This window comes from Lytechinus pictus, chromosome 15 (assembly GCF_037042905.1).
Source record: "Lytechinus pictus isolate F3 Inbred chromosome 15, Lp3.0, whole genome shotgun sequence".
Lineage (NCBI taxonomy): Eukaryota > Metazoa > Echinodermata > Echinoidea > Temnopleuroida > Toxopneustidae > Lytechinus > Lytechinus pictus.
Window position 1 is genome coordinate 6,969,196 of NC_087259.1, and position 23,398 is coordinate 6,992,593.

The window sequence follows — 23,398 nt, forward strand, 5'->3', positions numbered from 1 at the left end:
TACACACTATGCTGTTTTGTGGATCCCCGTATTTCATCAGATATTACATCTCAATATACAAGATGTATGATGATTGATTGACGTTATTTATAATTAAAAAACCGAGAAATAAATATTTCTAAATTCATCTTGTTCTCAGTTGTGTAACAATGCAAACAAGCAGATTTTATTAATTTATATACATTTCTAATGTTAATTGGAAATGAATAATAGAATGAAAATCAAAATTTGAATTGAGGAGCCCCTTCCCATTAAGATAACCTGTTACAGCCCCTGATAAACACCCCAAAACAAAAATCATTGTTTTAACCGGCGACAGGGATGATAACTTTTTTTATGATATATTATTTATTTAATTTATTTATTTATTTATTCATTTTTTTTTTTTTTTGGGGGGGGGAGGGGGAAATGTGGTCAAATGAAGCACAAGAAGATTATAATAAAGCATTTCAGGCGTCTATTTCAGAAAAATGTGAAGATATGCCTTTTGGATGGTACAGGATTGCCTTATCCTTAACCCCTACCCCGCCCATACCCTCTCCAAGCAAACTATGATCCGCGATCACTCCTCTGGTAATCCCAGGGAAACTTGTCTTCTTTCATCAGATCTATTGTCTTACCATTCACTCTACCCCCTCCCCTCTACTGTCCCCTCCCCTCCCCTCTCCAAGCTAATTATGATCCATGATCACTCCTCTGGCAATCCCAGAGAAACTTGCCTCCCTTCATCCAATCTATTGTCTTACCATTCACTCTACCCCCCCCCCTCCCTACTGTCCCCTCCCCTCCCCTCTCCAAGCTAATTATGATCCGTGATCACTCCTCTGGCAATCCCAGAGAAACTTGCCTTCCTTCATCAGATCTATTGTCTTACCATTCACTCTACCCCCCCCCCTACACTGTCCCCTCCCCCTCCAAGCTAATTATGTTCCGTGATCACTCCTCTGGCAATCCCAGAGAAACTTGCCTCCCTTCATCAGATCGCAGTGGTCCCTATAATAAATGAGAAATGAGAAAAGTATTTAGGTTGAGAATAAGATTTATTCAAGTTACAACATGCTTACACTATCGTTGTGTAGAATTTGATTTGGAATATCTTTAAATAAATGATATTCCAATATTATTTTAGAACCATGTTCTCGAAAATTAAGTTTTTAACATTTTCTGGACACAATGCCACATGCACATTTACATGAATTTGTATTTGTCCTCGCTTACTTACGTTGGCTGAAATTGGCTACCACACCCCCCCCCCCACACACACACACAAACGCACACAGATGAAGATAATGAAGGGGAGGGAGAAAATTGAATAAGTAAGCGCGTATACTCACTATCTCGGACATTTCTTCATCGCGTGTCTCCGACCCCGAACTTTCCAGAGCAGCGCCTAGTCCCACTTCGATGTTTCTTTCGTCCTGAGGCTGTACACCGACTGTCAAGACCTCTTTTTCGTCCTTTAGAAGTGTGGGGGAATTGCAAAATAAATGGTGAGATGGAGAGAAAACTATTTCATAGTAAGAAAATGTTACTTTATTTCATTTTCCCCATCATTTAGCTTTCACAAAAAGGTAAAATTTGAAATGATATAGTATTCATGCATATGGCCTATACAGAGTTGATAACCATTGCAAAGTATAGACCAAAGATGATTTCTAACATACTTAATAAGGTTTGCATACTTATGTGGAATGATAAACTGAAAATGAAAATTCGATAAGCATATTCTGTGTGGCACTTCGTTTAAAAACAACATACAGAGGGCAGCATTCACATTTACCAACCTTTTACTTCAAGTTTTATTTCTATCCGGCGGTTTTTTATTTGTTCGATATTACAATATTATCCCGTATGGTATTATTTGCTTTAACATTTTTGAATAATATCAAAGTAATTTAAGCATCCACTTTTACTAATATACTCACTCTGATATCCAACACTATCTGTTTCTTTATTCCATTTTGATTCAGGTATGAAAAGGAAATATTTGTTAACCTGGATGGATCGATTTCTAGACAAAACCCTGGACCCTTCATTGATATCTAACAAAATAGAAATAAAGAAAAATACAAACAAATAATACGATAGATAAAATATATTCCAATATTCATCATCGACAAATCTTACATGAAACAAAATTCACTTAACAATTGAATGATTTTTTTAAACAAGTCCATACGTTGTTATAAATAATATATAAACATTTTCATTTGATGCAGGATTAAAGAGCAGTGTAGATAAGTGCCTCGGGTCAAGGGATGTGCCGGGAATCGAACCCTGGACTTTCATAGCGTAGTTGGGCGCCTTAAACCACTCGGCCAAGGCAACTTGCCTTAGTTTGTGAATGGTTGCCAACAGGACAATAGTCATGTAAGCTTAAATATTATGTCAAAATCAGTACGCTTAAAGTGATCTTTCAACGACTAAATAATTATATCAGATACTTTAAATCACTGCCTTATACTCTCATTGTCTGATTATAAAATACCTATTTTCTTACCTTATTTCCGTCATTCTCTCTGTCATTGTGGTAGGTTTCACGATGCTGAGTTGACATTCCTATGAATGAAGTAGAGAAAAATCAATTTTGAAATTGTCCTTCAATTTGGTTTTTTATTCTCCAGAATATACAATATACATTAAATAACTCATAAAAATACATTTCTGCCATTATAATGCATATATCTGTCCTCGCAAATTTATTCGCTTTCTTCTCACCACATCATAGCTAAATTTCTACTAAACGTTTTTAAAAAGGGTTATTAGCCGGCTACCAAGTGAAATATTGTTGGTCTTCTATTTTGTTTCTTGTCAATTTGTCTTTTCTCTAATCTTTCCCAATTTACATAAAATAGAAAATCAATCAAAATCAGGGAACTTTATACAGTAGACGACACTACCAGTAGACGGTGGTTTTATTATTCTTCTTTTCTTGCCTTTTATAAGAGTCTACGGGGCGAATCAATACTGAATCGTTCATATTTGATATTTTTTGTCTGTTATGAGGGTATAAAAATAATGATCAAAGTCCAAATGATTGTACTGGTCATGCTAGCTGTAGAAGTTATGTTGTTCAATATGACAGCGCGGTCCTATGTATATGCCATACTGTATTATGCATGTATAATAATCATAACGGAATCATCTCCACTGCAAGCAGACTGTTGATGTTTAATATACAATCTCTTCATTTGTTGGAGTCATCATACATTGGAATAAATTCATTATAAAGGTAATACAATTTCCTCGTTTTAGTATACATTTGGAGAATATTATAGAATAAGTTTGTCTGTGTCACTGGCGTAAATCCGTGTTGATGGGAGGGGGGGGATGACTGAAATATTTTGGCATTTTTTTGCAATCATGTTTTTAGATATGCAAGGAATTGCCATTGATATGTCCACAGTGGCGTACCGTGGGTCACGGCATGGGGGGGGGGGGGGGGCACCAGCAAAATTTTTGAATCACTGAGTGAGTGCGCTAGTGAGCGCGCTCAGTTGCCAGTTATACTGACCTAATAGAGACATTTTAAGGACAATGTCATTAAACTGATATGTATCTCACTGATCAAATAATGCGAGCGCGAAGCGCGAGCTGAAATTTTTTTATATTCACACCAAAAAAGGGACATTATAATCAAATTTGTGTAATCATGATAGGTACCTGTCTCGCTAAACAATGCAAGCGCGAAGCGCGAGCTGAAAATTTAGATAATTCAGACCTGAAGTGGGGCATTCTAAGGTTTTTTTGTAAGAATTAACTAGGACCATACGTATTTCATTAACCAAATGATGCGAGCGCGAAGCGCGAGCTGAAAATTTTTGATATTCAGATCAAAAGGGACATTTTAAGGACTGATTTTAGGAATTTATGAAAAGCAGACATATCTCACCAATCCACTAATACGAACGTAATTACGGACAGGAAATGTTTCATATATACGAAGACCTTAACATTGGGCAATCACTTTTTGAGTCGTGAAAAAGAAGCATATGTCACTACATAAAACAATGATAACTCAAGTGCTAGGAAATATATTTGGTTTATATTGACTTGAAAACGGGATGTTTTAGTACAACAGGATTATATATCACTTTAAACAGACAATGCGAGCACCAGGAACCATGAAGACGTAGGCCCTGGGCAAATTATGTTTCATAAAGTTATGATAAATATGTTTCTTATTGAATGTAACATAACATAATTATAATATAATATAACATTATAACATTATAATGAATAATATTTTTTTCTTTCCCACTACGTTTCTCTTCCTTTCTCCCTCTTTTCTCCTTTTCCCCTTTCCCCGTTTTTTTTTTTGTCAGCCGATGGGGGGGATGTGCCCCCCATGCCCCCCGTAGTTACGCCACTGTATGTCCATATGGCAAATACCCCTCCAATATTATTATCTTTTTTACCCCATGATGGTTTAATGGTTTTATTAGAGATTACATTTAAAAAATTTTGACATTCCATCTTAATCCCTTCCCAAAGACCCCAACATTGATGAATTGGAAGAAACGGGGGTTTCTCTTCAATGTTATAATAAGGACATAAGTATTTCGTTTGGAAATGGTGAACTGGCTCTTAATTTGCATTTTATGATTCAATAATATTGTTTTATTTGTTAAGCGGTATTTTAGGAAGAATTTTCACCAATTAAACAATTATCTCTTTGATTTTTTTTCATTTCTTTCGTAAAAAGTGGGGGGATATTTGTACAGGCCATCCCCCCCTCCTCAAAAAGTGGGGGGGGGGATATATCCCCCCATCCCCCCGGGATTTACGCCAGTGGCCTGTGTTGATAATAAAGTGGCAATTGCGTCGAATTTTCTGTGACTGAAATCGGCTCGCACGCACTCACCGAGGACCACCTTTGCCCTACAGAAATGTATTATAATCATTGGTATAAAACATCTCCATGATTACAATGCATTTCTATGATTCGCCCCTACTCACACTAAGCGCGCCAGAACCAACCGGTCAGCAATGTACATCGTTTTTTTTACAGAGGCCCTCGTTATCACCAAATTACAGTTTGTCTACTTCAAAAGACCGCTCTTTTCATGATTAGTCAGTCTGATTGCCCCCCCTTATTTTTTTCATTTTGCGCGCAACGCATGCCTACCAATTCTCGATTATGAGGTCAAGCTCCCACCCCCACTTGCTACCCTTGTGCCTAGTAAGCCTTCTTTTAATTATGACCTCCCCCCCCAAAAAAAATAGGTGGGGTTCCAAAATCCACCTGGGTGGAGAGTGGCAAATGTAGATAAACGCCTCGCCAAAGTGCCCTGAAATAATTACTTTTTCATCTACCCTGAATTTTCTTGGTCCATTTGAAAGGAGCTGCACTTGATCTTTGTTATGCAAATCAACTCCTCCACTTAGTACTCTAGGTTGACTGCACGACTTTTATAGGTCATGTAGGTATATATGTGTGGAGCTATGTCGGGCATATTGGATGTGCTGGAGAGATCTCCACAGAAAGCAGGGACCATTCTGATTTATGCAGAGGAAACTATCAGGCCCTCATTGAGGAGAGTTTCTTCGAGTTTTGGTTTTGCCAGCTTTTGAGATACCAACTGGTTCTGCCAGCTTTGTATCAACTGGCAGTTTTGTTTTAAATTCAAGTGTAAGTCTTTGATATTTCTATTATTTTGGACAATCAAACTTCTCATATAGCGGTGAGATGTTAAGGCATTATGAAAGTATTTTTATTATTTGTGAACAACTGGTGTATTTCACCTGACCGCTACGTGGCCCAAACCTTAGTGAGGGGGATATTTACAAGCGCTCCATGCTTCAACGAATCACGGATCCATATAGGGACATCTATACCAACATGAAATTATATGATTATGATCAACCTCGTCAAAATTGACATTTTACGGTACGATGCAGTAAGTCTAGTTGACTGGTAAGCGGTTGATTACAATGTACTGTTTACTACACCTGAACTAGAATCAATGCGCATTGTTCTACTTCACGGTGAACTGGACTATCAAATAAAGCCTTTCCTACTTGAATTAAATTCAATACCATACCGGTCCGATACTTATTGTGAGATAATGTTATAAAGGGCAATAACTTTGTTTTATTCTCAACCAGAACATTATTGCGAAAACTTAAGTCTGTCACGGATTACCCTTGGAGTTTATTTACGTTTCACTCTCATTTTACATGTGGTTGTAAATGATTTCACATGTGGTGGTAAATGATGTAATTCTGCTAGCTAACACCGGACATTTTGTTTCAAAGTCTCTTGAATCTATGAAAAAAATGAATAATCAACCTTTACATATACCTCATTATATCTTCATTTCAAAAGTCCGGTAAGATTTAATAGGTACTATTAAAATCAATTATTAAATTTAATTGGTAATATTAAAACTAATAATTAACGATTAATTACACGAAAATCGAAAACTTTTGGAAAGAAAAGAGTGTGAAAAAAGATTTTCAATCAAAATTCAGTTTGTTCATTATATTGCCCTATGTCAGATTATTAAATGTAAGTATAAAGCTCAGTTGAATACGTGTAATATGAAATCTAATGAACCATTATGCCCTGCTTATATCTCACATTTACTGAAGGACAAAAAAGGATGCAGACATGTATATTATATCATGTTAAAAGAAAATGATGACAACTTGATTAAACTGTGTAATAGATGGCTTGTCAATGGCATTTCGATGGACACCAGAGATATGAACAATTATTTTAAAATGATGTTTCGATGTACAACTTATACTACAATGAGGTACTTTCAGTACCGACTACTAAATAAGATATTATATTTGAATAAGTATCTTGTAAAGATGAAAATAATTGTAGATGGAAAGTGCTCTTTTGTGGAAGGGAAGAAGAAAACACTTTACATTTTTTTTTATCAATGTCATGTGGTAAATCTTATCTGGGAACGATTTACAGACTGGTTATACAATTTAACAAGCTTTAGAATATTTTTTTTTCTGCTGTACATGTTTTGTTTGGTTTCATCTGTTCATAGAAAAAAGAAACGATGCTTTAAATTGTTTAATAATTTGGACGAAACAACAAGTATACCCTGCTCGTGTGAAAAATACCATACCTACTTTTGAGAAAATTAAACAACATATAAGAAAATGTTACAAAAATGAGAGGCAAATTAGTATTATGGAAAACAAAACACATAAATTTGATAAAAAATGGGTAAATTTCGAAAAAGTACTTTACATTTTGTAATAAGATTTCCGGACCTCGATTTGTATTTCTGTTGTATTATGTCAATTATATCATTGTTAAAATGTTTATGCAAATGTATGCCCTATCGGAGGGAAAAGAAAAACTTTTAAAAAAATAATTAATTGCAATGATTTTATTAATAAGAAGATATTTTTTTAATCTCTCAGGCCTTTGTAGGCCTAAATGTATCATTATTTCACACGAATAAACATTCTTTACAAAAATGAAATTTCATGATCAAGGTTGAGTTTGATATTTCTCTGTTAATCAAGTTTTCTCAAAAACTTTCATACTTTTTTCCTAAATAGGAGTACGGCAAAATTGATCCTTGTTTTTTTCAACCAATATTTATTTGACAAAAATTGATTATTTCCATTACAACTAGCAACCATTATATCTCAATGATTGTTTACAATATATATCATAAAAAATGTTTTGAGTAATCATTTACATTGGGGTGTCAGTCCGTAAAAACACAAAGTGTGAAGAGAAAAGATTTTTTTGAGAAAGATGTATAATTATCACAATTATTTCGTAATTAAATCATGATCATAATCTTTGTCATACTTTAGGCTACAAATGTACCCTTCTATTCACAGAAAATGAAAATAAAATTTAACTCATTACAAGGTTTTACTTGATTGATTTTCAAACAAATTTTTTTAAATATTTTTAAAAATACCTCACTTATCATGCTTAAAGAAACTGTTTAGAATTATCTTTTAGGTTCATTGAATTATAAAATAGAGACCTTGTTTATTTAGGCTATGCATGCTTCTTGCTAACACTTGTTTTAATAATAATAATAATATGAACATTTTTAATGCGCCGGTATCCATCATAAAAAGATGCTCATGGCGCAATAAAGAAAAGAAAAGAAAAGGAAAAAAAAAGGAAGGAAGAAAGAAAACCTACTAAAAAGAGGGGTACAATAATAATTACCTAAAAGCTTGCGTGAATAACCAGGTTTTAAGAGAACTTTTGAAAGTGGTGAGACAAGAAATATTGCGGATTTCTATTTGGCAGTTTATTCCATAGGAAAGGCCCAGCATGTTGAAAAGATCGATCCCCCCGTTTTGGTGAAATTATAGCAAGCAAATCACAAAAACAAGTATCACATAATATCACATTATACACTTGTACATCGGTAATTGATAATGAAAAAATATGAAATGATGATGACAACGAAGAACATTGCAATTTGTCTCTAACACAGATTGAAATTCATAAAAATCTAAATGATGAGAGAAAAACAACAATAAAAATAACAGGTGGAGTACTTACTTACCTGAGGATGAATCGATTGGTTTCCCGCGAGATGAAAGAGGTAAATGAATTTCCCAACAAGAAGTACTAGTAGTGTTTTGCTGAAATGATATTAAATTAGCGCAAAATATTCAATATTAATATGTAGGAAAGGAAGGGTTGGTTGGTCACACTTGAGCGGGTCGCAAGTGTTTAATCTTTGATATACAATTCCATCGGGCTGTAAATAGCTTCATGATATCTCTATGTACATAGACCTTTTTTACAAGCACGGTGTTTAATTTATAACATTGTATCATCATGTGCAACCTGAGCTGGTTAATACTTTGACGTCAAATTTAATTTCAAATTTATGGAATCGATATTTGTTTTGATAAATTTTGCTTTGATGACTGAAATACTTTGAATAAAGTATAGATTATTAATTGAATATTAATTATTTATATCCCCCAAACAAAACAATATAATTCCAGAAGCTTACTATTTAATCGCAGTTTGTTTTATAATCGATTTGTTAATCAATCTATAACATAAAAGTCCAACCCAAGACAGGAAGAATGATGAAGATCGTGGGGGGGGGGGGGGGGGGTGCTCGAGAAGATGGATGCCTTATCTTAAACGAGATAGATATTAAGAATGTTATTGATTACTCCTCGTCTAACCTCAACAGGGTCTTCAAATGAGACTATAGTAGCGCGTTTTGTTGTTCTCATCTGTGTTATAAATGAACGGACAATTACAATGCTGAACACATTTATAGAGCCATGTAACATTATGCGTAGCGATTGATTTTAGAGCTGGTTTGTATATTTGATTGCATTGCTTATTGTGTATGATCAATCGTAACATGAACCTCACTATCAAGTGTAAATTCTTTGTGTTACCGGGCCGTGGTCTACATTTCTTTGCTTCCCTCAATCTTTTCTCAATGTTTACATACTTTATCTTTTGACTTTGATGGAAGGGTGATGAGTTTTATATAAAGTAAGGTTAATCCCAGGCACTTGATTTGCGCTCGCATAATTAATGTAGGAAGAAACCAAATTACCCATCCTTTTTCATGATTTACAAAACATGATTAGAGTGTCCTATTTTCAGATCTGAAATCTCATTTTTTCAGCTCACGCTCGCATCAATCGTTTGGTTTTATACCTTTACCGTTAATGATTACAAAAAGTGCTAAGAATGTCATTTTTTTAGGTCAGAATGTCAAAAGAAATTCAGCTTCGCGCTCGCATTATTTAATACTTGAAATATTCATCGTTTTAATGGCTAACTGCAAAACCTCCTTAACAGGTCCCTTTTCGATCAAGCCAGAAACCATATTAAAACTTTCTGCTCGCGCTTCGCGCTCGCAGTAATTATCTAGTTACATACGCATCTTGTTCAGGTTCACGAACATTGCCCAGAATAGTCAATTTTCAGGTTAAAATATATACATAAAATTAAAAAAAATTGCAGCTCGCACTATTTAAATAGGGCTTATAAGATAATTACACTTGTTATGTTGTTTTTTTATAAGAATAAATCTTAGAAATGAATGTTAGGACATCGACGTTTTGCCCCCCTTATTTTCACGACCAAGAAAAAAAAGAGAGAAAAGGAAAGGGATAAGGGTGAAATATAGGCCTATTATTTTTGAAAAAAATTATGTCAAAATCTATAAAAAAAACTTTGATTTTAGTAATAAAAATGTTGAAATTTTTGGTCGCTCGCTTCGCTCGCTCGCAACTTCTTATTAATTTTTACATGATACGCTGTATAGAGCCCCCTCAAAATTTTTGGCTCATACTCCACGCATCGCATTTGAGTTTTCTTTGTTAACAAGGTATTCGATGATCAAAGTCCATTTCACTTTACTTGCGGAAAAATTATGCTGTATACAGCGCCGTTCTGTTGGAATACATACTGGATATGCATGTATAATAATCATAACGGGCGGATTTCCACTGCAAGCAAATTGTTAATAAAATATAATGTACAATTTCCTCATTGATTGGAGTCATCATACATTGGAATAAAGTCAATATGAAGGTAATATGATGTGTTTTGTTTTAGTAGACATTTTATAAATTATTATAAAAAAAATAGCCTTAATCTATATCTGGTTATGTTGATAATAAAATGCCTTGGTTACATTAATTCGTCTTTCCCGTACAATATCACTTTGATTAGCAAGATAATGATTTTCATTGTACTGTATATGTCTAAACTGATTACATAGACCAATAATTCATGGGCGTGACTGACAGAAGGAAGGGTACATTCTTGAAATGTTGGGCAATATACTGTCCACACAACAATTGGTTTAAAATATTATTCAACTCTGGGTAGTTTTCAACCAATACTGTATAGTTTTCGCCCAAAGCACACATTATTGGTTTAAAACTACCCAGAATTCGAATTTTTTAAAACCAATTGTTGTGTAGACAGTATGTTGCCCAACATTTTTAACAGTGTAGCAAATTGTTTTGATAATGCATCCCCCCTCAAAAAAAATCACAATCATAATCATATGTATTATACACTGTACAGATTATTGGGTAAAATTTTAAACAACACGAGGGTAATTATGTGTCCCAACCAATTTAGGGCAGTATTTTGAATCAAGCGGGAAGCATATTGTCCAGTATGGTTGAAATAAGCAGCAATTACTTTAGAATGGGCAACATTTTCATCACACTGGATAAATAAAAGTGCCAAAAGAAATGCCCAATGTTGGTTGGACACATAATTACCCTCATGGAGCACTTTTACCCAATATTTTTTTAGAGTGAAGGGGAACCCAGCCTTATTCATAAAATGCTGTGTTGGAAAGGAGAAAAATGAATAAAACAGAATGGTAAAACTAAGCAGAAATCGGGCAAGCAATAAGAAAGTTGGCTGCTTTAAAATTGAGATCCCTAAGAATATGTAGACTTCAAATTGCCAAATGAGTTAGTAAATTATGACAAGGGACAAGGACAACTTTCCCATAGATCATGTACTTAGTTATTGGGGATATGTGGTTTTATCCTAAGTACCCATCCCCTGGGCAGTAATCTCAACATAATAGGTAGCATATTGTTTTATGTCCTCATGAAAGAAAAATAAAATTTGAAATAAAACTTTTGAAACAATGACATTTAAATATAGAGAACATGGAATAGTAGTCCTTGCCTTACATCACTATGACATAAGGCCCGATGCCCCTCATAATGAACGCAAGTCGGTTCAAGTATTCTAAAAACTTGTTTTAACTGTTGAAAATATACAAAGAGTGTTGTATAACACTTAAACAAGGTTTTTTTTACTCTGTAGACTAAGGGCACTCTATATTGGGACAAACGAAAATATCTTCATGCACGACCAGCAAGTTTATAATTAGCAGACCATTGATTATAATTATATAATCTTTTGTTATTGTAATTGCAGCAAACATCTTAGATTATTATTGAATAATGACCCATGTTTCAATTAAATTCTGCCTTTTTTTAGAAGGGTGCGTATATAACCCGCAGACCACCATTTTTACTCTCAAATTACGATTTCAATGCATAGCACAATTCTCTTCGCAAAGAAAAAATTATCACCGTTCAAAAACTGTTTTTTTTTCGTCGCCTCTTCGTTCCAAAGAGCGTCGCCTTTCTGCATGTATGTGAATTCGGTTCGCACGCTGCACGCTCGGACGCATGCATCGAAGTCCGTATTCAGAGATGTGATACAAATTATGATTATAATGGGGGGGGGGGGGGGCTACATCTTTATGTACATCTTTATGATTCACCCCTACCATGCATATTCGCACTAAGCGCGCCAGATTCAGTCGGTCATCAGTGTACGTCGTTGCTTTACAGAGGTAATCGTTGTCACCAAATCGCAAATCAGTTTGCATAGTTCCGAAGACTGTCTTTTTCACGATTAGTCAGTCTCAATGCCGGCCCCCTGTTTAGTTTTTTTTTGCCTGCAACGTTTACCTACCAATTCTGGGGCCAAGCCCTCGGCCTGGCTACCACCTTCATGTATTGTGACTAGCGACCCTTCGCTGAATTATGACTAGTGCTTTTTCTTTTTTCTATATTGACTCCTGGTCAGTATGACTATAGCATCTGGACTCCGAGGATAGATGGAGATCCAAAGTATTTTTTTTCCATCTATCCTCTGTCCGAAACGCACAACCGAGGGAGTGAAGCAAACGAATCCATTAACCCTGTTTTGTTTTGAACTCTGTCTCTCTTTGCAATCCTTTCTACCCTTTTTTTCCAATCTGCATGCTCTTTCATTATTTTCCATAAAAGTTTTCTTCTTTTGACATTGAAATTAAAGAGCTGACAATTCGTTGTAAAAGCTATGACAAGAAAATCTACGTAATGTTTGAAAGGAGATATTAGTATTAACCAAATTTTTGTTATAAAAACAAAACAAGAAAGTTCGATTTTCACTGTAGATATTTTGCACCAGCTACCCCTCTCCCCATCCCACGTATGAGAAAAAAAATCGTGAAGTTGCCGTGACCAAGTAGTTAAATCGCCTGACAAAACATAAAACATTCAGGATTCGAATCCTTGTCATTGCACCTTCATAGCAAGGCATTTATCTGCACTTCTCTTTTATTATACAAGAAATACACGAAATTATTAATAATAATGATATGCAACATTTTATATGGCGCTTTATACGATGATTCTAACTGGTGCATTCTTATTACCCCCGGCTTCAGTACAGCTACTATTAGCACGGCCGCTCGAGCGTTCAAGGAATTTCTTCCTACCTGGGCCCCGTTGCATAAAACTTTTGCCGGAGTTTTTTACGGCAAAAAATCAGGAAACTACGGCAAAAAAAAAATTGCCGGAGTTATCCATTGCATAAAACTTTGCCGGAGTTTTTTACGGCAAAACTTAAAAAAAACTCCGGCAAATCAAGTGGGTTTTTGCCGTAGCTCCTGTACCAACGGCAAAGTCCTAAAAACTCCGGCAAAACTATTTCAAGGCAGCTGCTCAGGATCTGTCCCAAGTACCATATACAGTATTCACCTGTCTATGGCTTCAAGAATAATTAGAAGGGTGACATAAGCCTTGTATAGGCTACGCAATAAGGTAATTACAGAAAATTTCATATAATGTAGTAAAAATAGGGCCTAGGAAGATCTAGATTCTAAGTGAAGTGGGGGGAATAATAGTTGGTGGTTTCATTTTTTTAAATTTATCAACCCTGTGACAGCTCAATAATAAAAATCTTCTAAGATAGAATCTAGTTCTAGTTTAAGTAAATCTATATGATTATAGTGTTTTTGAAAAGTTATGCTGTGAATAGAGCGATGCAGTTGGACTAAACACTTTAAATTACTCAAAACATAAGGCTTTAAAGTTGAACTTGAACTTAGGCAGTCTGCTCTTTTTCTTTGCTACCGTGAATATCGCCAGAGCCTCCGGCTGGCGAGTTGGCCGCTGGTTCAACCTCTATGCGATATGCAACGATGTGTTGTTGGAGTACCTCCTAAGCCGCCTCAATTTTTGCTGTTTTTTACCATTTAACCATCTTTGTAAATCCAAATATGTACAAGTTCTACGAGACATACCAAGAAATACTACCCTAAATCAACTGAAATACTCGAAGTATGAGCTAACTTTATTTTAACGATTGAACAGACTTGTACTGCAAGTTCAATTTTACGAGGAAAACTTGAACAGCAGTCGATACGGCCCAGTCCCACACTTGCAAAAATAAGTTGGAACTTCAAAGTAAGATTAGGACGCGCTCATTGGACATCTTAATTTCTCACCTTTGCCAGTCTCATTTTTCTTTAACAGGTCATAAAAACTGGGTGATGATTGAGAAGAAGGGGCATGCCGGAGGAGGTCTATCTTTCACTCAAAACAGGCCTAACTTTTATTTTTCTTTCCCGTCGCTCGGCTTGCTCCAGTCCAAGACAGACGACGATCGAGCACGTAAACAAATGAAAAGGGGAAATGAAATATCCGACTGATATATTTATCAAAACTTACACTATATAATACAGTGACCCGAAATTTGTGTGGATTCCTTTTTAATTTCACACTTGTGTCTACATGTATATGATAGAAGGCTGGGAACAAAATGTAATAAAGTAAGAAAAACTAGCCATCATCGAAAGTTCCTGAACGGGGACAACTGAGAGATGTTTTATTTTTTTCTTTGTGGTTGCTTTATAAAACCCAGGAATAAAACTCAATTAATGATAACCTCCATGATGGGATGAAACTGTCCCCAAACATCTAACATACAATAAGAGAGAGAGAAAGAGAGATAGCAAGAGGGGGATTATTCTGGAAGAGGGGGGGGGGGGGGGGGGGTAAACAGCCTAGGTCTACACATTGTATTTACATTGGATGAAAGTATGTATATCCAAATTATTTGACAAGGAACAAATAATTAAATTCATGCAATTCAATCACACCACCCCCTCCTCAATGCCATTATTCAAAACATTATAATATTGTTAGAAAAAGTGGAGGAAAACATTTTGTATCACATTTGTCCATAATATTTCAAAAAGGTTCTTTTTTGTTGTTGTTGCTTTCTTGGCAATGTTAAAAATATTTCCAAAATATCCAAATTAGCAATTTCATAAAACATAGATCCATAGTGTTGAAGGTGTGGCAATTATATGGGTGGGGGGGGGGGGCGAACAAGACTTGATGTTTTTCTTGGTAATATTTTATGTAACAATCAAGAATATTTTCCTTTATGGGCCAAGAGGGATGGTGCAATTGTATTTTTATAGTCGGACGCCGACCTAAGGGTTAAATCATTTTATTTCTACTGTCAATTAAAATATCAGTCACACAAATCAGACATCTCTTTCTTAATAATTCTCCTTTCTTTCTTTTTCTTCCTCTTCTCTCTCCCTTTCTCCTTTTTAAACAATTTAATTCTGAATTATATATTTAAAATAATTTAATTTGCAATTGAGAATGGGGAAGACTTATCACTTATTAAGAACAGTTTTCTTCTCTCAATTAAATTACGGTCACACAACTCGGATGTCTCTTTCTTAATACTTTCTTTTTTCTATCTTTTCTCTCGCAATTTATCCTCTTTTAAACAATTTATTTCTCATAGAATCATACATTTAAAACAATTTTATTTGCAAGCGAGAATAGGGAAAAACTTATCACTTATTAAGAACAGTTTTCTTTTTTCAATTAAATTACAGTCACGCAACTCAGACGTCTCTTTCTTAATACTTTCTTTCTTTTTCTATCTCTTCTCTCGCAATTTATCCTCTTTTAAACAATTCATTTGTCATTGAATTATACATTTCAAATAATTTTATTCGCAATCACTTATTAAGAACAGTCAGAGTGACAGTCAAAAGAACTTGTTATGAACCATTATAATACTTTTAATTTAATTGAAAATAATTTTTATCAAGTCATATTTTAATTTCAATGCAGTATCCCATACCCTTATATGCGTATTGAAAGATGTGATTGAATGTTGACAAGGTCCCTTTTCTTTTAAATCAACATAACAGTACCCTTGGAAAATGTTTTGCAGATGGCGTAAGATTGGAACTATGGCTAATGACACCAGTGTGAGATCCACAAACAATGCTGACAGATCATATAACAGACTTGCAATATGAACATGTATAAATAAACTTTAAAACTGTTCTTGCACAGGGATTCCCATCAAGATTTCAAAACCTAAATTTTTATGTTGCATTGCAAGGCATTTGTTCAAATTCTACCGCAGTATTGAATGAATAACATTATCTTCTATCTACTGAGATGAGAATAAAGTTCAAGTTTAACTTTCTCAATCCTGAAGAATGTAGTCTTTGTCACTTTTTGTTCAAAATTATGAGGCAATGACATCAACAACTTATGCCTAGGTCACATTCGCCGGTGGCATTATGGCGAGTCGAAATCAACCATTTTACTCATCCTTGTACCAGCTTCATGTAGGTGGTTCGTATAGTAATACATAAAACGACTGATTTTGACTTGCCGTAAGGCCACCAAATGTGACCAAGGTATAACTCATTTTCATATTACTTGCTAAAATATATGCTTTTGGAAATTTCCAAAGTTCAAGGTGATTCAATTCTAACATGAAAAATTGATTTGAACAACATGAAATTTTTATTTACTGATACTAATCATAATGTAGAATGTGTGATCATAGCAAGAGAAATACGATAAATAAGCTTTCCAAACGTGTCGATGCAGTTGGTGGTTTCAGCTGTTGGCGCACCAAGTGCGACCAGCGCGGTCACATCACCATGCCGAAGCTCCGGCGGCAATAGACATGGCCGAGACGCAGACCCCGCAGGCGCTTGCGACACAAAAATGGAACGATTCAAACGTGTTAAAAAATCGTGAATCTCACTTTCACGGTGTGAGCACGGATTCAAAACAATACACAGATATTTTTGCAACTAATTAATCGACCTATAATGATAAAAATAGCAAGTATCAACACATTTCATTAAAAAAATATCAAGCTTACCGTTCTATGGAGTCTCCATGATTTTTTCAGCAGCCGCAGATACCGATCGCGATATCGGCTGATATCGGCGTTCATCCTCGTTCAAGTTTATTCAGTCTTAAAAAACTCTGGCAACTTAAAAAACTCTGGCAAAAGTTTGCCAGAGTTTTTTTGCCATGAAATTTTGACCGAATTTGAAACTCTGGCAAAAAACTAAGGTTTTTGCCATAGAAAAACTATGGCAAAAATAAGTCTGGCAAAAGTTTTATGCAACGGGGCCCTGGTATCCATTTACTATACACCTGGGTGAAGAGTGACAAATATAGATAAACGCCTTGCCAAAGGACTCGAGAACCGCGGTTAGATTCGAACCCGAACCTTTTCGTTCAAAGTCCAGACAATTATCCACTAATCCACAGTTTTTTACCGATATATTGTATGATCGATTACAATGAAATGAATAATTACCTGTCTTATAAACACTGTTGGTTGATTTATTTTAGTTTTAGTTGAGTTGAATGAATGTTATTCCAAACGAAATACTTTTCTGTAATCACTCTCTTGAATCCTTAAAAGAAAAATACCGAAGAGGATAAAAAGATCCCACTTTCTCCATAATAATCGACCCTTGAAAATACATCATTATATTTTCATATTCAATAGTGCGCTTATAGTAGTGATGTAAATAAACCATAAGTATGAGATGAATTTATTTTTAAGGGGGATAATTTTGTGTGAAACTCTGAAAAAATTATAGCATACTTATTTCTTTCACACGTATAAATATGATTTAAACAAATGATATTTATGATTATGGTTAAGTTTTCTATTTTTCTGTTCACTGAGATTAATTCCTCAATATCTTTCTATTTTTTTTTGTATAAGCGGACGGATACGTGAAATGTTTGCAATTTTCAGCAAACATTTCTTCGACAAACGTGTAATATTTTCATGGCAACTGATAATCGTGTATCTCACTGATAATATATGACACTTATATAGAAAATGAAAAAAATGAACTTATGACAAGCTTTAACTTGCTTGATTTTCAAATAAATTTTGAAAAGTATTTCAAAAATACCTCACTGAAAGAAACTTAAAAATGATATATTTGTTTCATCAGAATCATTAAATAGAGACCCAGCATATTTACTAGGCTAGCATGCTTATTGGTAAAAAAAAATTGTCTAGATGAAATGATAGCTATTAATCGTGAAAGTAAATTAAGTTAGGCGTACTTACTAATAGATGAACCCTGTCCTGCCAAAGACTTTCTTGAAATGAAATAGGTCGACTGAAATTTACAACAGGAGAGACGTAAAATGTTTCCTAGGTAATTGGTTATATACCAGCTTGGCTTTTACCAGCAAAATGCTGTCCTTCCGAAATGATACGGGAGTTACCATAAACAGGAAAAAAAGGGTACAGTTATAGTCATCAATGGAGAGTCATCAATGGAGAGTCATAGACAACCTTGTTGTTTCCATGAAGGTAGAAACGGGAGGAATTAATATCTATTGTTATAACTTGCCTTTTATAGTATAACCATGATTAAATGCAACATGTGCTGGTTAATATTTTATGTCAAAGTAAATTGAGTATTTCTAAAAGACATATTAGTTTTGACAAATTTTGCAATAATAACTGAAACAGTTCAATAAAATTAGATTAATACTTTAAAATTGACTTCGCTGACCAATATATCCCGTTAACCGTGACGATGTAGTTCCAGAAGCTTGCGATTTAGTTGCAATTTTGTTTATAATCGATCTATGACACAAAATCCGAACCCAGGCAGGGAGAATTTAATATAAAGATCGGGAGGGGGTCAGGGGTGGATGGGTGCCTTATCTTAAACGAGATAAATATTTAAAATGTGTCCTGGTCTAACCTTAACAAGGTCTGGAAAAGAGACTACACTAGCACTACGAATGGATGCATAATTACAATGCTATACACATACTGGAGCCTGTAACCTTATTCTAGAGCTGATTTCTGCAATAATTTGCATTGCTTGTTGTGTATGATCAATTGTAGCATAATGCTCACAATCAAGTACAGATCATTTTTGTTAACGGGCCTTTGGCAACATTTCTATGTCTTTTTTCTATCATCATTTTTTTTGTCATAGTTTATACATACTTTATCTGATGAATTGTGAAAAGTCTGATGACAGTTTTAGATTAAGTAAGGATAAAAAAAAATGCGCGGGCCTAAAACAGATTAGGCACTTGATTTTCTTCCCAGTTTTAATATTTGTTTGAAGAAATTGAAATATTACGTAAACATTAACGATTTTACTATGATTTTCGTATATTTCCTTGTTAATTAATCCTTTCTGTGTTTTATCTTCATTTGTATTAACAGTGGAGCGGTTTTTTAATCATAAACAGTGGATAAGTAAAATGATAATACATTTCAGACTTATTCCTGAAAACCGCAACATGTGTCTAAGTTGGAGATAACAATCATATTGTATGTTTGTATCCGTCTATGACCATTTTAAAGTAATTATATTTAGCCTATCCATATTTATTTGAGTTTATGATAAGGCCCTTATCGTGCTGATCGTAGTAAGAAACGAGCACAACTTATATTTTTTTATTAAGGACCTTTCTTTGCAGATCAATATCTTCCGGCTTTAGTCGTTTTATTATTCATGTTTTTATTTAGGCTCATTAAAAACACATGGATTCAATAGCTTATCTCTTAAATTGACTTATTGTATTCACTGTAAGCACATCCATAATTCATGCATAACCAAGTATAAGAAGAAAAAATCAATTAATGCTGGTTTCTCGACCAGAAATCACCCTTTAGTTTAAACATCTGAAATATTAAATGAGGAAGTGAATCTCAACATACAGCAGATATTTTGACAGGATGCGAATATGCTGGGTGCGGCCTTGCAGGGTACACGATAGTCTCTGATTGGCTAGACAAGTCACATGACGTCTATAACTGACCAATCAAAATGTACATGCTGGGTTCATCTGGTCTGGATGGAATTCCCCGTAATGATGATATCGCTACCATTTGTAACCTCTGTGCATGGATATATATATAGGATATAACGAATCACATTTTCAGCCAATCATCATCTTACGTCACTGTGCAGATTACAGAGCTCGCGATGTGCATTGCTGCGGTTTACCATTTCGACGTTTGGCTTCATCGAGTGAACATTGGTGTCCAGTCAATAATCATTGATTAACATCATAATCAGGTAGATCATAGAGAAATATTTCTGGTTTTCCTGTGAAATAAAGATACAGCTGTAAATGGAAAGCTTGTAATAATCATATTCGGAGCACCGTTGCGGAAGAGTTATGTTCAATCATACATTTTTTTTAATCTTCAAAATAGACGGAAAAGGGCGTTTCTACGATTTGTCGGAGTTTCGTTTTGTTGCAACGCTTTCTGCTATTGGTCCCAGAATGTGATTTCTCCGGGCAGCTTTAGATTTCAGGTTTTGTGGCACGCTTGAGAAGAACAATTACTATAGTCGTTGTATTGCGCATATGCCTAACTATAATATTTTGGAAAATAAAGTTTGTCATATACGTAGCAAATTTCAAACTGATTTTGGATCGAGGATGATGTTACATTCGATCAGAAGGACCGGTTTGAATACTTTCATCTTTGTGATGATCAGATGGAGTGCACTGATTCCTCAACCAAATTGATTTACGGTGTGTGAACTTATTCGTCATTTTGAAACATGCGGTTAGTTTGCCTGCTTTAGATGTAAAAACATATTTCTGTATATTCTTGGTTGCGTTTGATTAATCATGGACAAATTAAGGTGGATGGAATGTTGGTACATCTGTACATGATGGACCAATGATCAACTCCATTTCGAACATGTGAGTACAAACTGCTTGTGTATGATTTTTTTTGTTAAAAATTATGATCTCTTTAAACATACGAGTGGTAGAATGTCGTAGTTTCCTGATATGTACGCACAGTAAAACGCGTGCTGTATATATATTTTTTTTGCGAACGAACGTGTGATCTGTACAATACTTCATTGAATTTCCTGTCTCTCCCTCTAGCTTTTCCTTGCATGAAAATGATTTATTCTTGGAAGATAGTATCCTCCGATATAACTGTAGGGCATATCATGCGAGGTTTTTATTTTTGGACTGTAAAAGTTATCTAACTTTTTTCATTATTGCACTTGTATTGCACTTGTAGAAGTCTGGTCCTAGTCCTTAGCCATAGGACATCATAAGTAATATGAAAACTATATTTATACAGTCGTCATATGAGGAGGACATATATCTCGATATGCTCTCTTTATGATCATGCTCGTACCCCCTTAAGTTAAAGAACTCATGAAACTCGATACTCTGCAGGCCTTTATCATGCTTGTAAATGTAAGTTGATTAGTAGAGAATTTGATATACAGACTGGATTACATAATCATTTTTGACAACATTCCCTTACCAATACCATCCCCTCTTTCAGTCGTACACCCCCCCCCCCCCCCTTTCCGCTACAACCCCACCCTTACGGATTCATGCCAACCAATACAAGTCAGGACTCTCAGCAATAAGAAGGTATTTATTGTAACATTCCAACCGACCCGCACACTTTTCAAAATGGCGCCCAATAATGGTTGCTAGGTCGGAGCGCGATCAGCACCAATCTTGCTTCAGGCATGTCAAGAAGGGGGTGGGGTGGTTAACGTCCTTTGTTGATTCCAAGTAACAGGGTTAATTTTTTATGTACATCGAAACTCATTAGAAATCATGAATGGAAATTATGGAATATCACATGATCTCATGTAGTACATAGCGCTTTTAATGTTTCTAAGCAAAGCATACTGTTACCCCGGATCTAGCACTGCTACCCTGATCGGGTGCTCAAGCATTCAAGGGTACCAATTTACTACACCTGGGTTGAGAATGGCAAATGTAGATAAACGCCTTGCCAGAGGACGCAATGCTGTGGTGAGGTAAGAAAAAACCCTATGTAGCTGGTCAAACATGTTTAGGAAATAACAAATTTATAAGCTTGTAATACTGCACATTTCAATTTTTTGCTAAACCAAAAATCACACAATAAAGTTGACGAGATGGGACAGGTTCGATTCCTGTGAGATTCCGATCATATTAATATCGATCACAAAGAATCTTCATCGGTGTCCGTTCATCATCAATATTGTGTTGAATAATTAATGCAATCATTCTAAATGTTATGGAATATAAATTTTCCCTTTGGGAGTATATTCTATTTATCACTTTGATAATTTTCATTACAATATTTTCGTAAAATTTGACCGGAGAGTTTAGTGCCAATTGAATTTATGTATTTTATTCATATACCTACCTAATATATAGTGAATGAAAATAAAATAAATTTTGATTTCAGTATGTTATCTATAGGCCTAAACTTCAAATCTATAATCCCGATACTCGTACATTGACGTGAAACATATGGGTTTTTTCGCGATCCAATATATCTTTAGCAAGTTAGTTATGATTTAGCTATTTACCCGATTCTTAATCATTTACTTTCAATTACTCTATTTCTGCTTTATTTTTCCCTCATCCTTGCCAATTGTAATAGCTTGAATCTTTAAAAGATTCATATTCATTTTCATGTTATTGATATAATTTTATTGTTCAAGCCACCTTTCTATGATATGAATTATATGAGCTCATAATACTTTTTAATCTATTAAAATAGATGAATAAAAAGGTGTCGCCACAGCGGTGTAGGAGAATGTGACGTATCCACTCTTGTTTTTTTTTTGCAAATTGACCGGAAATGGGAAGGTAGTTTGAAGAAGAGAATAGAGAGAGAACGTAATGAAAAACGCGGAAACCGAAATAATAGATGGAGAAAGAGAGAGAGAGAGAGGGGGGGGGGAGAAAGAGGGAAAGAATATCCTGTTATTTTGTCATTTTCTTAGCGACAAATAATTTTATGTGCCAGGTTTTATCACATTATTTTAGTGAGGAGAAGAAAAAGAAAAGAAGGAGAAAAGAAGGAGAAGAAAAAAGAAGAAGACAAAAAAAAAGGAGAGGAGGAAAACAGAGGAAATAGTTTATAAGATTCCTAACATCATTCACCACTACCGTCATTATCACCAGTGATATTACCATCATCATTATGATCGTCATCATGACTATCTTCATCGTCATTATAATAATCTTCGTCATTCTCATCAGTGTTATCATCATTCACCACCACCGTCATTATCACCAGTGATATTAACATCATCATCATCATCGTCATCATGATTATCTTCATCGGCATTCTCATCAGTGTTATCATCATCATCATCACCATCGTCATCATTATCATCATCACCATCATCATCATCATTAACATCATAATCACCCTCATCATCATCATCATCATCATCATCATCATCATCATCATCCCATTTCTGGTTGTCAGCCACAATGCAAAAGAAAACAATAAATAAAATTAGATCAAATCGAA

General features: G+C 34.9%; 1 protein-coding gene across 1 annotated transcript; it reads right to left on the minus strand.

The window, feature by feature from the left end:
• Positions 1-882: 882 nt before the first annotated feature.
• Positions 883-17,154, minus strand: LOC135156809 (uncharacterized). Its single transcript, XM_064110357.1, has 6 exons — positions 16,964-17,154; positions 8,514-8,592; positions 2,501-2,559; positions 1,926-2,042; positions 1,335-1,457; positions 883-993 (listed from the first exon to the last, which is right to left on the minus strand). The coding sequence occupies exons 1-6, from the start codon at positions 17,036-17,038 to the stop codon at positions 937-939; spliced, it is 510 nt and encodes a 169-aa protein (XP_063966427.1). The 5' UTR covers positions 17,039-17,154; the 3' UTR covers positions 883-936.
• Between the last annotated feature and the right edge of the window lie 6,244 nt (positions 17,155-23,398).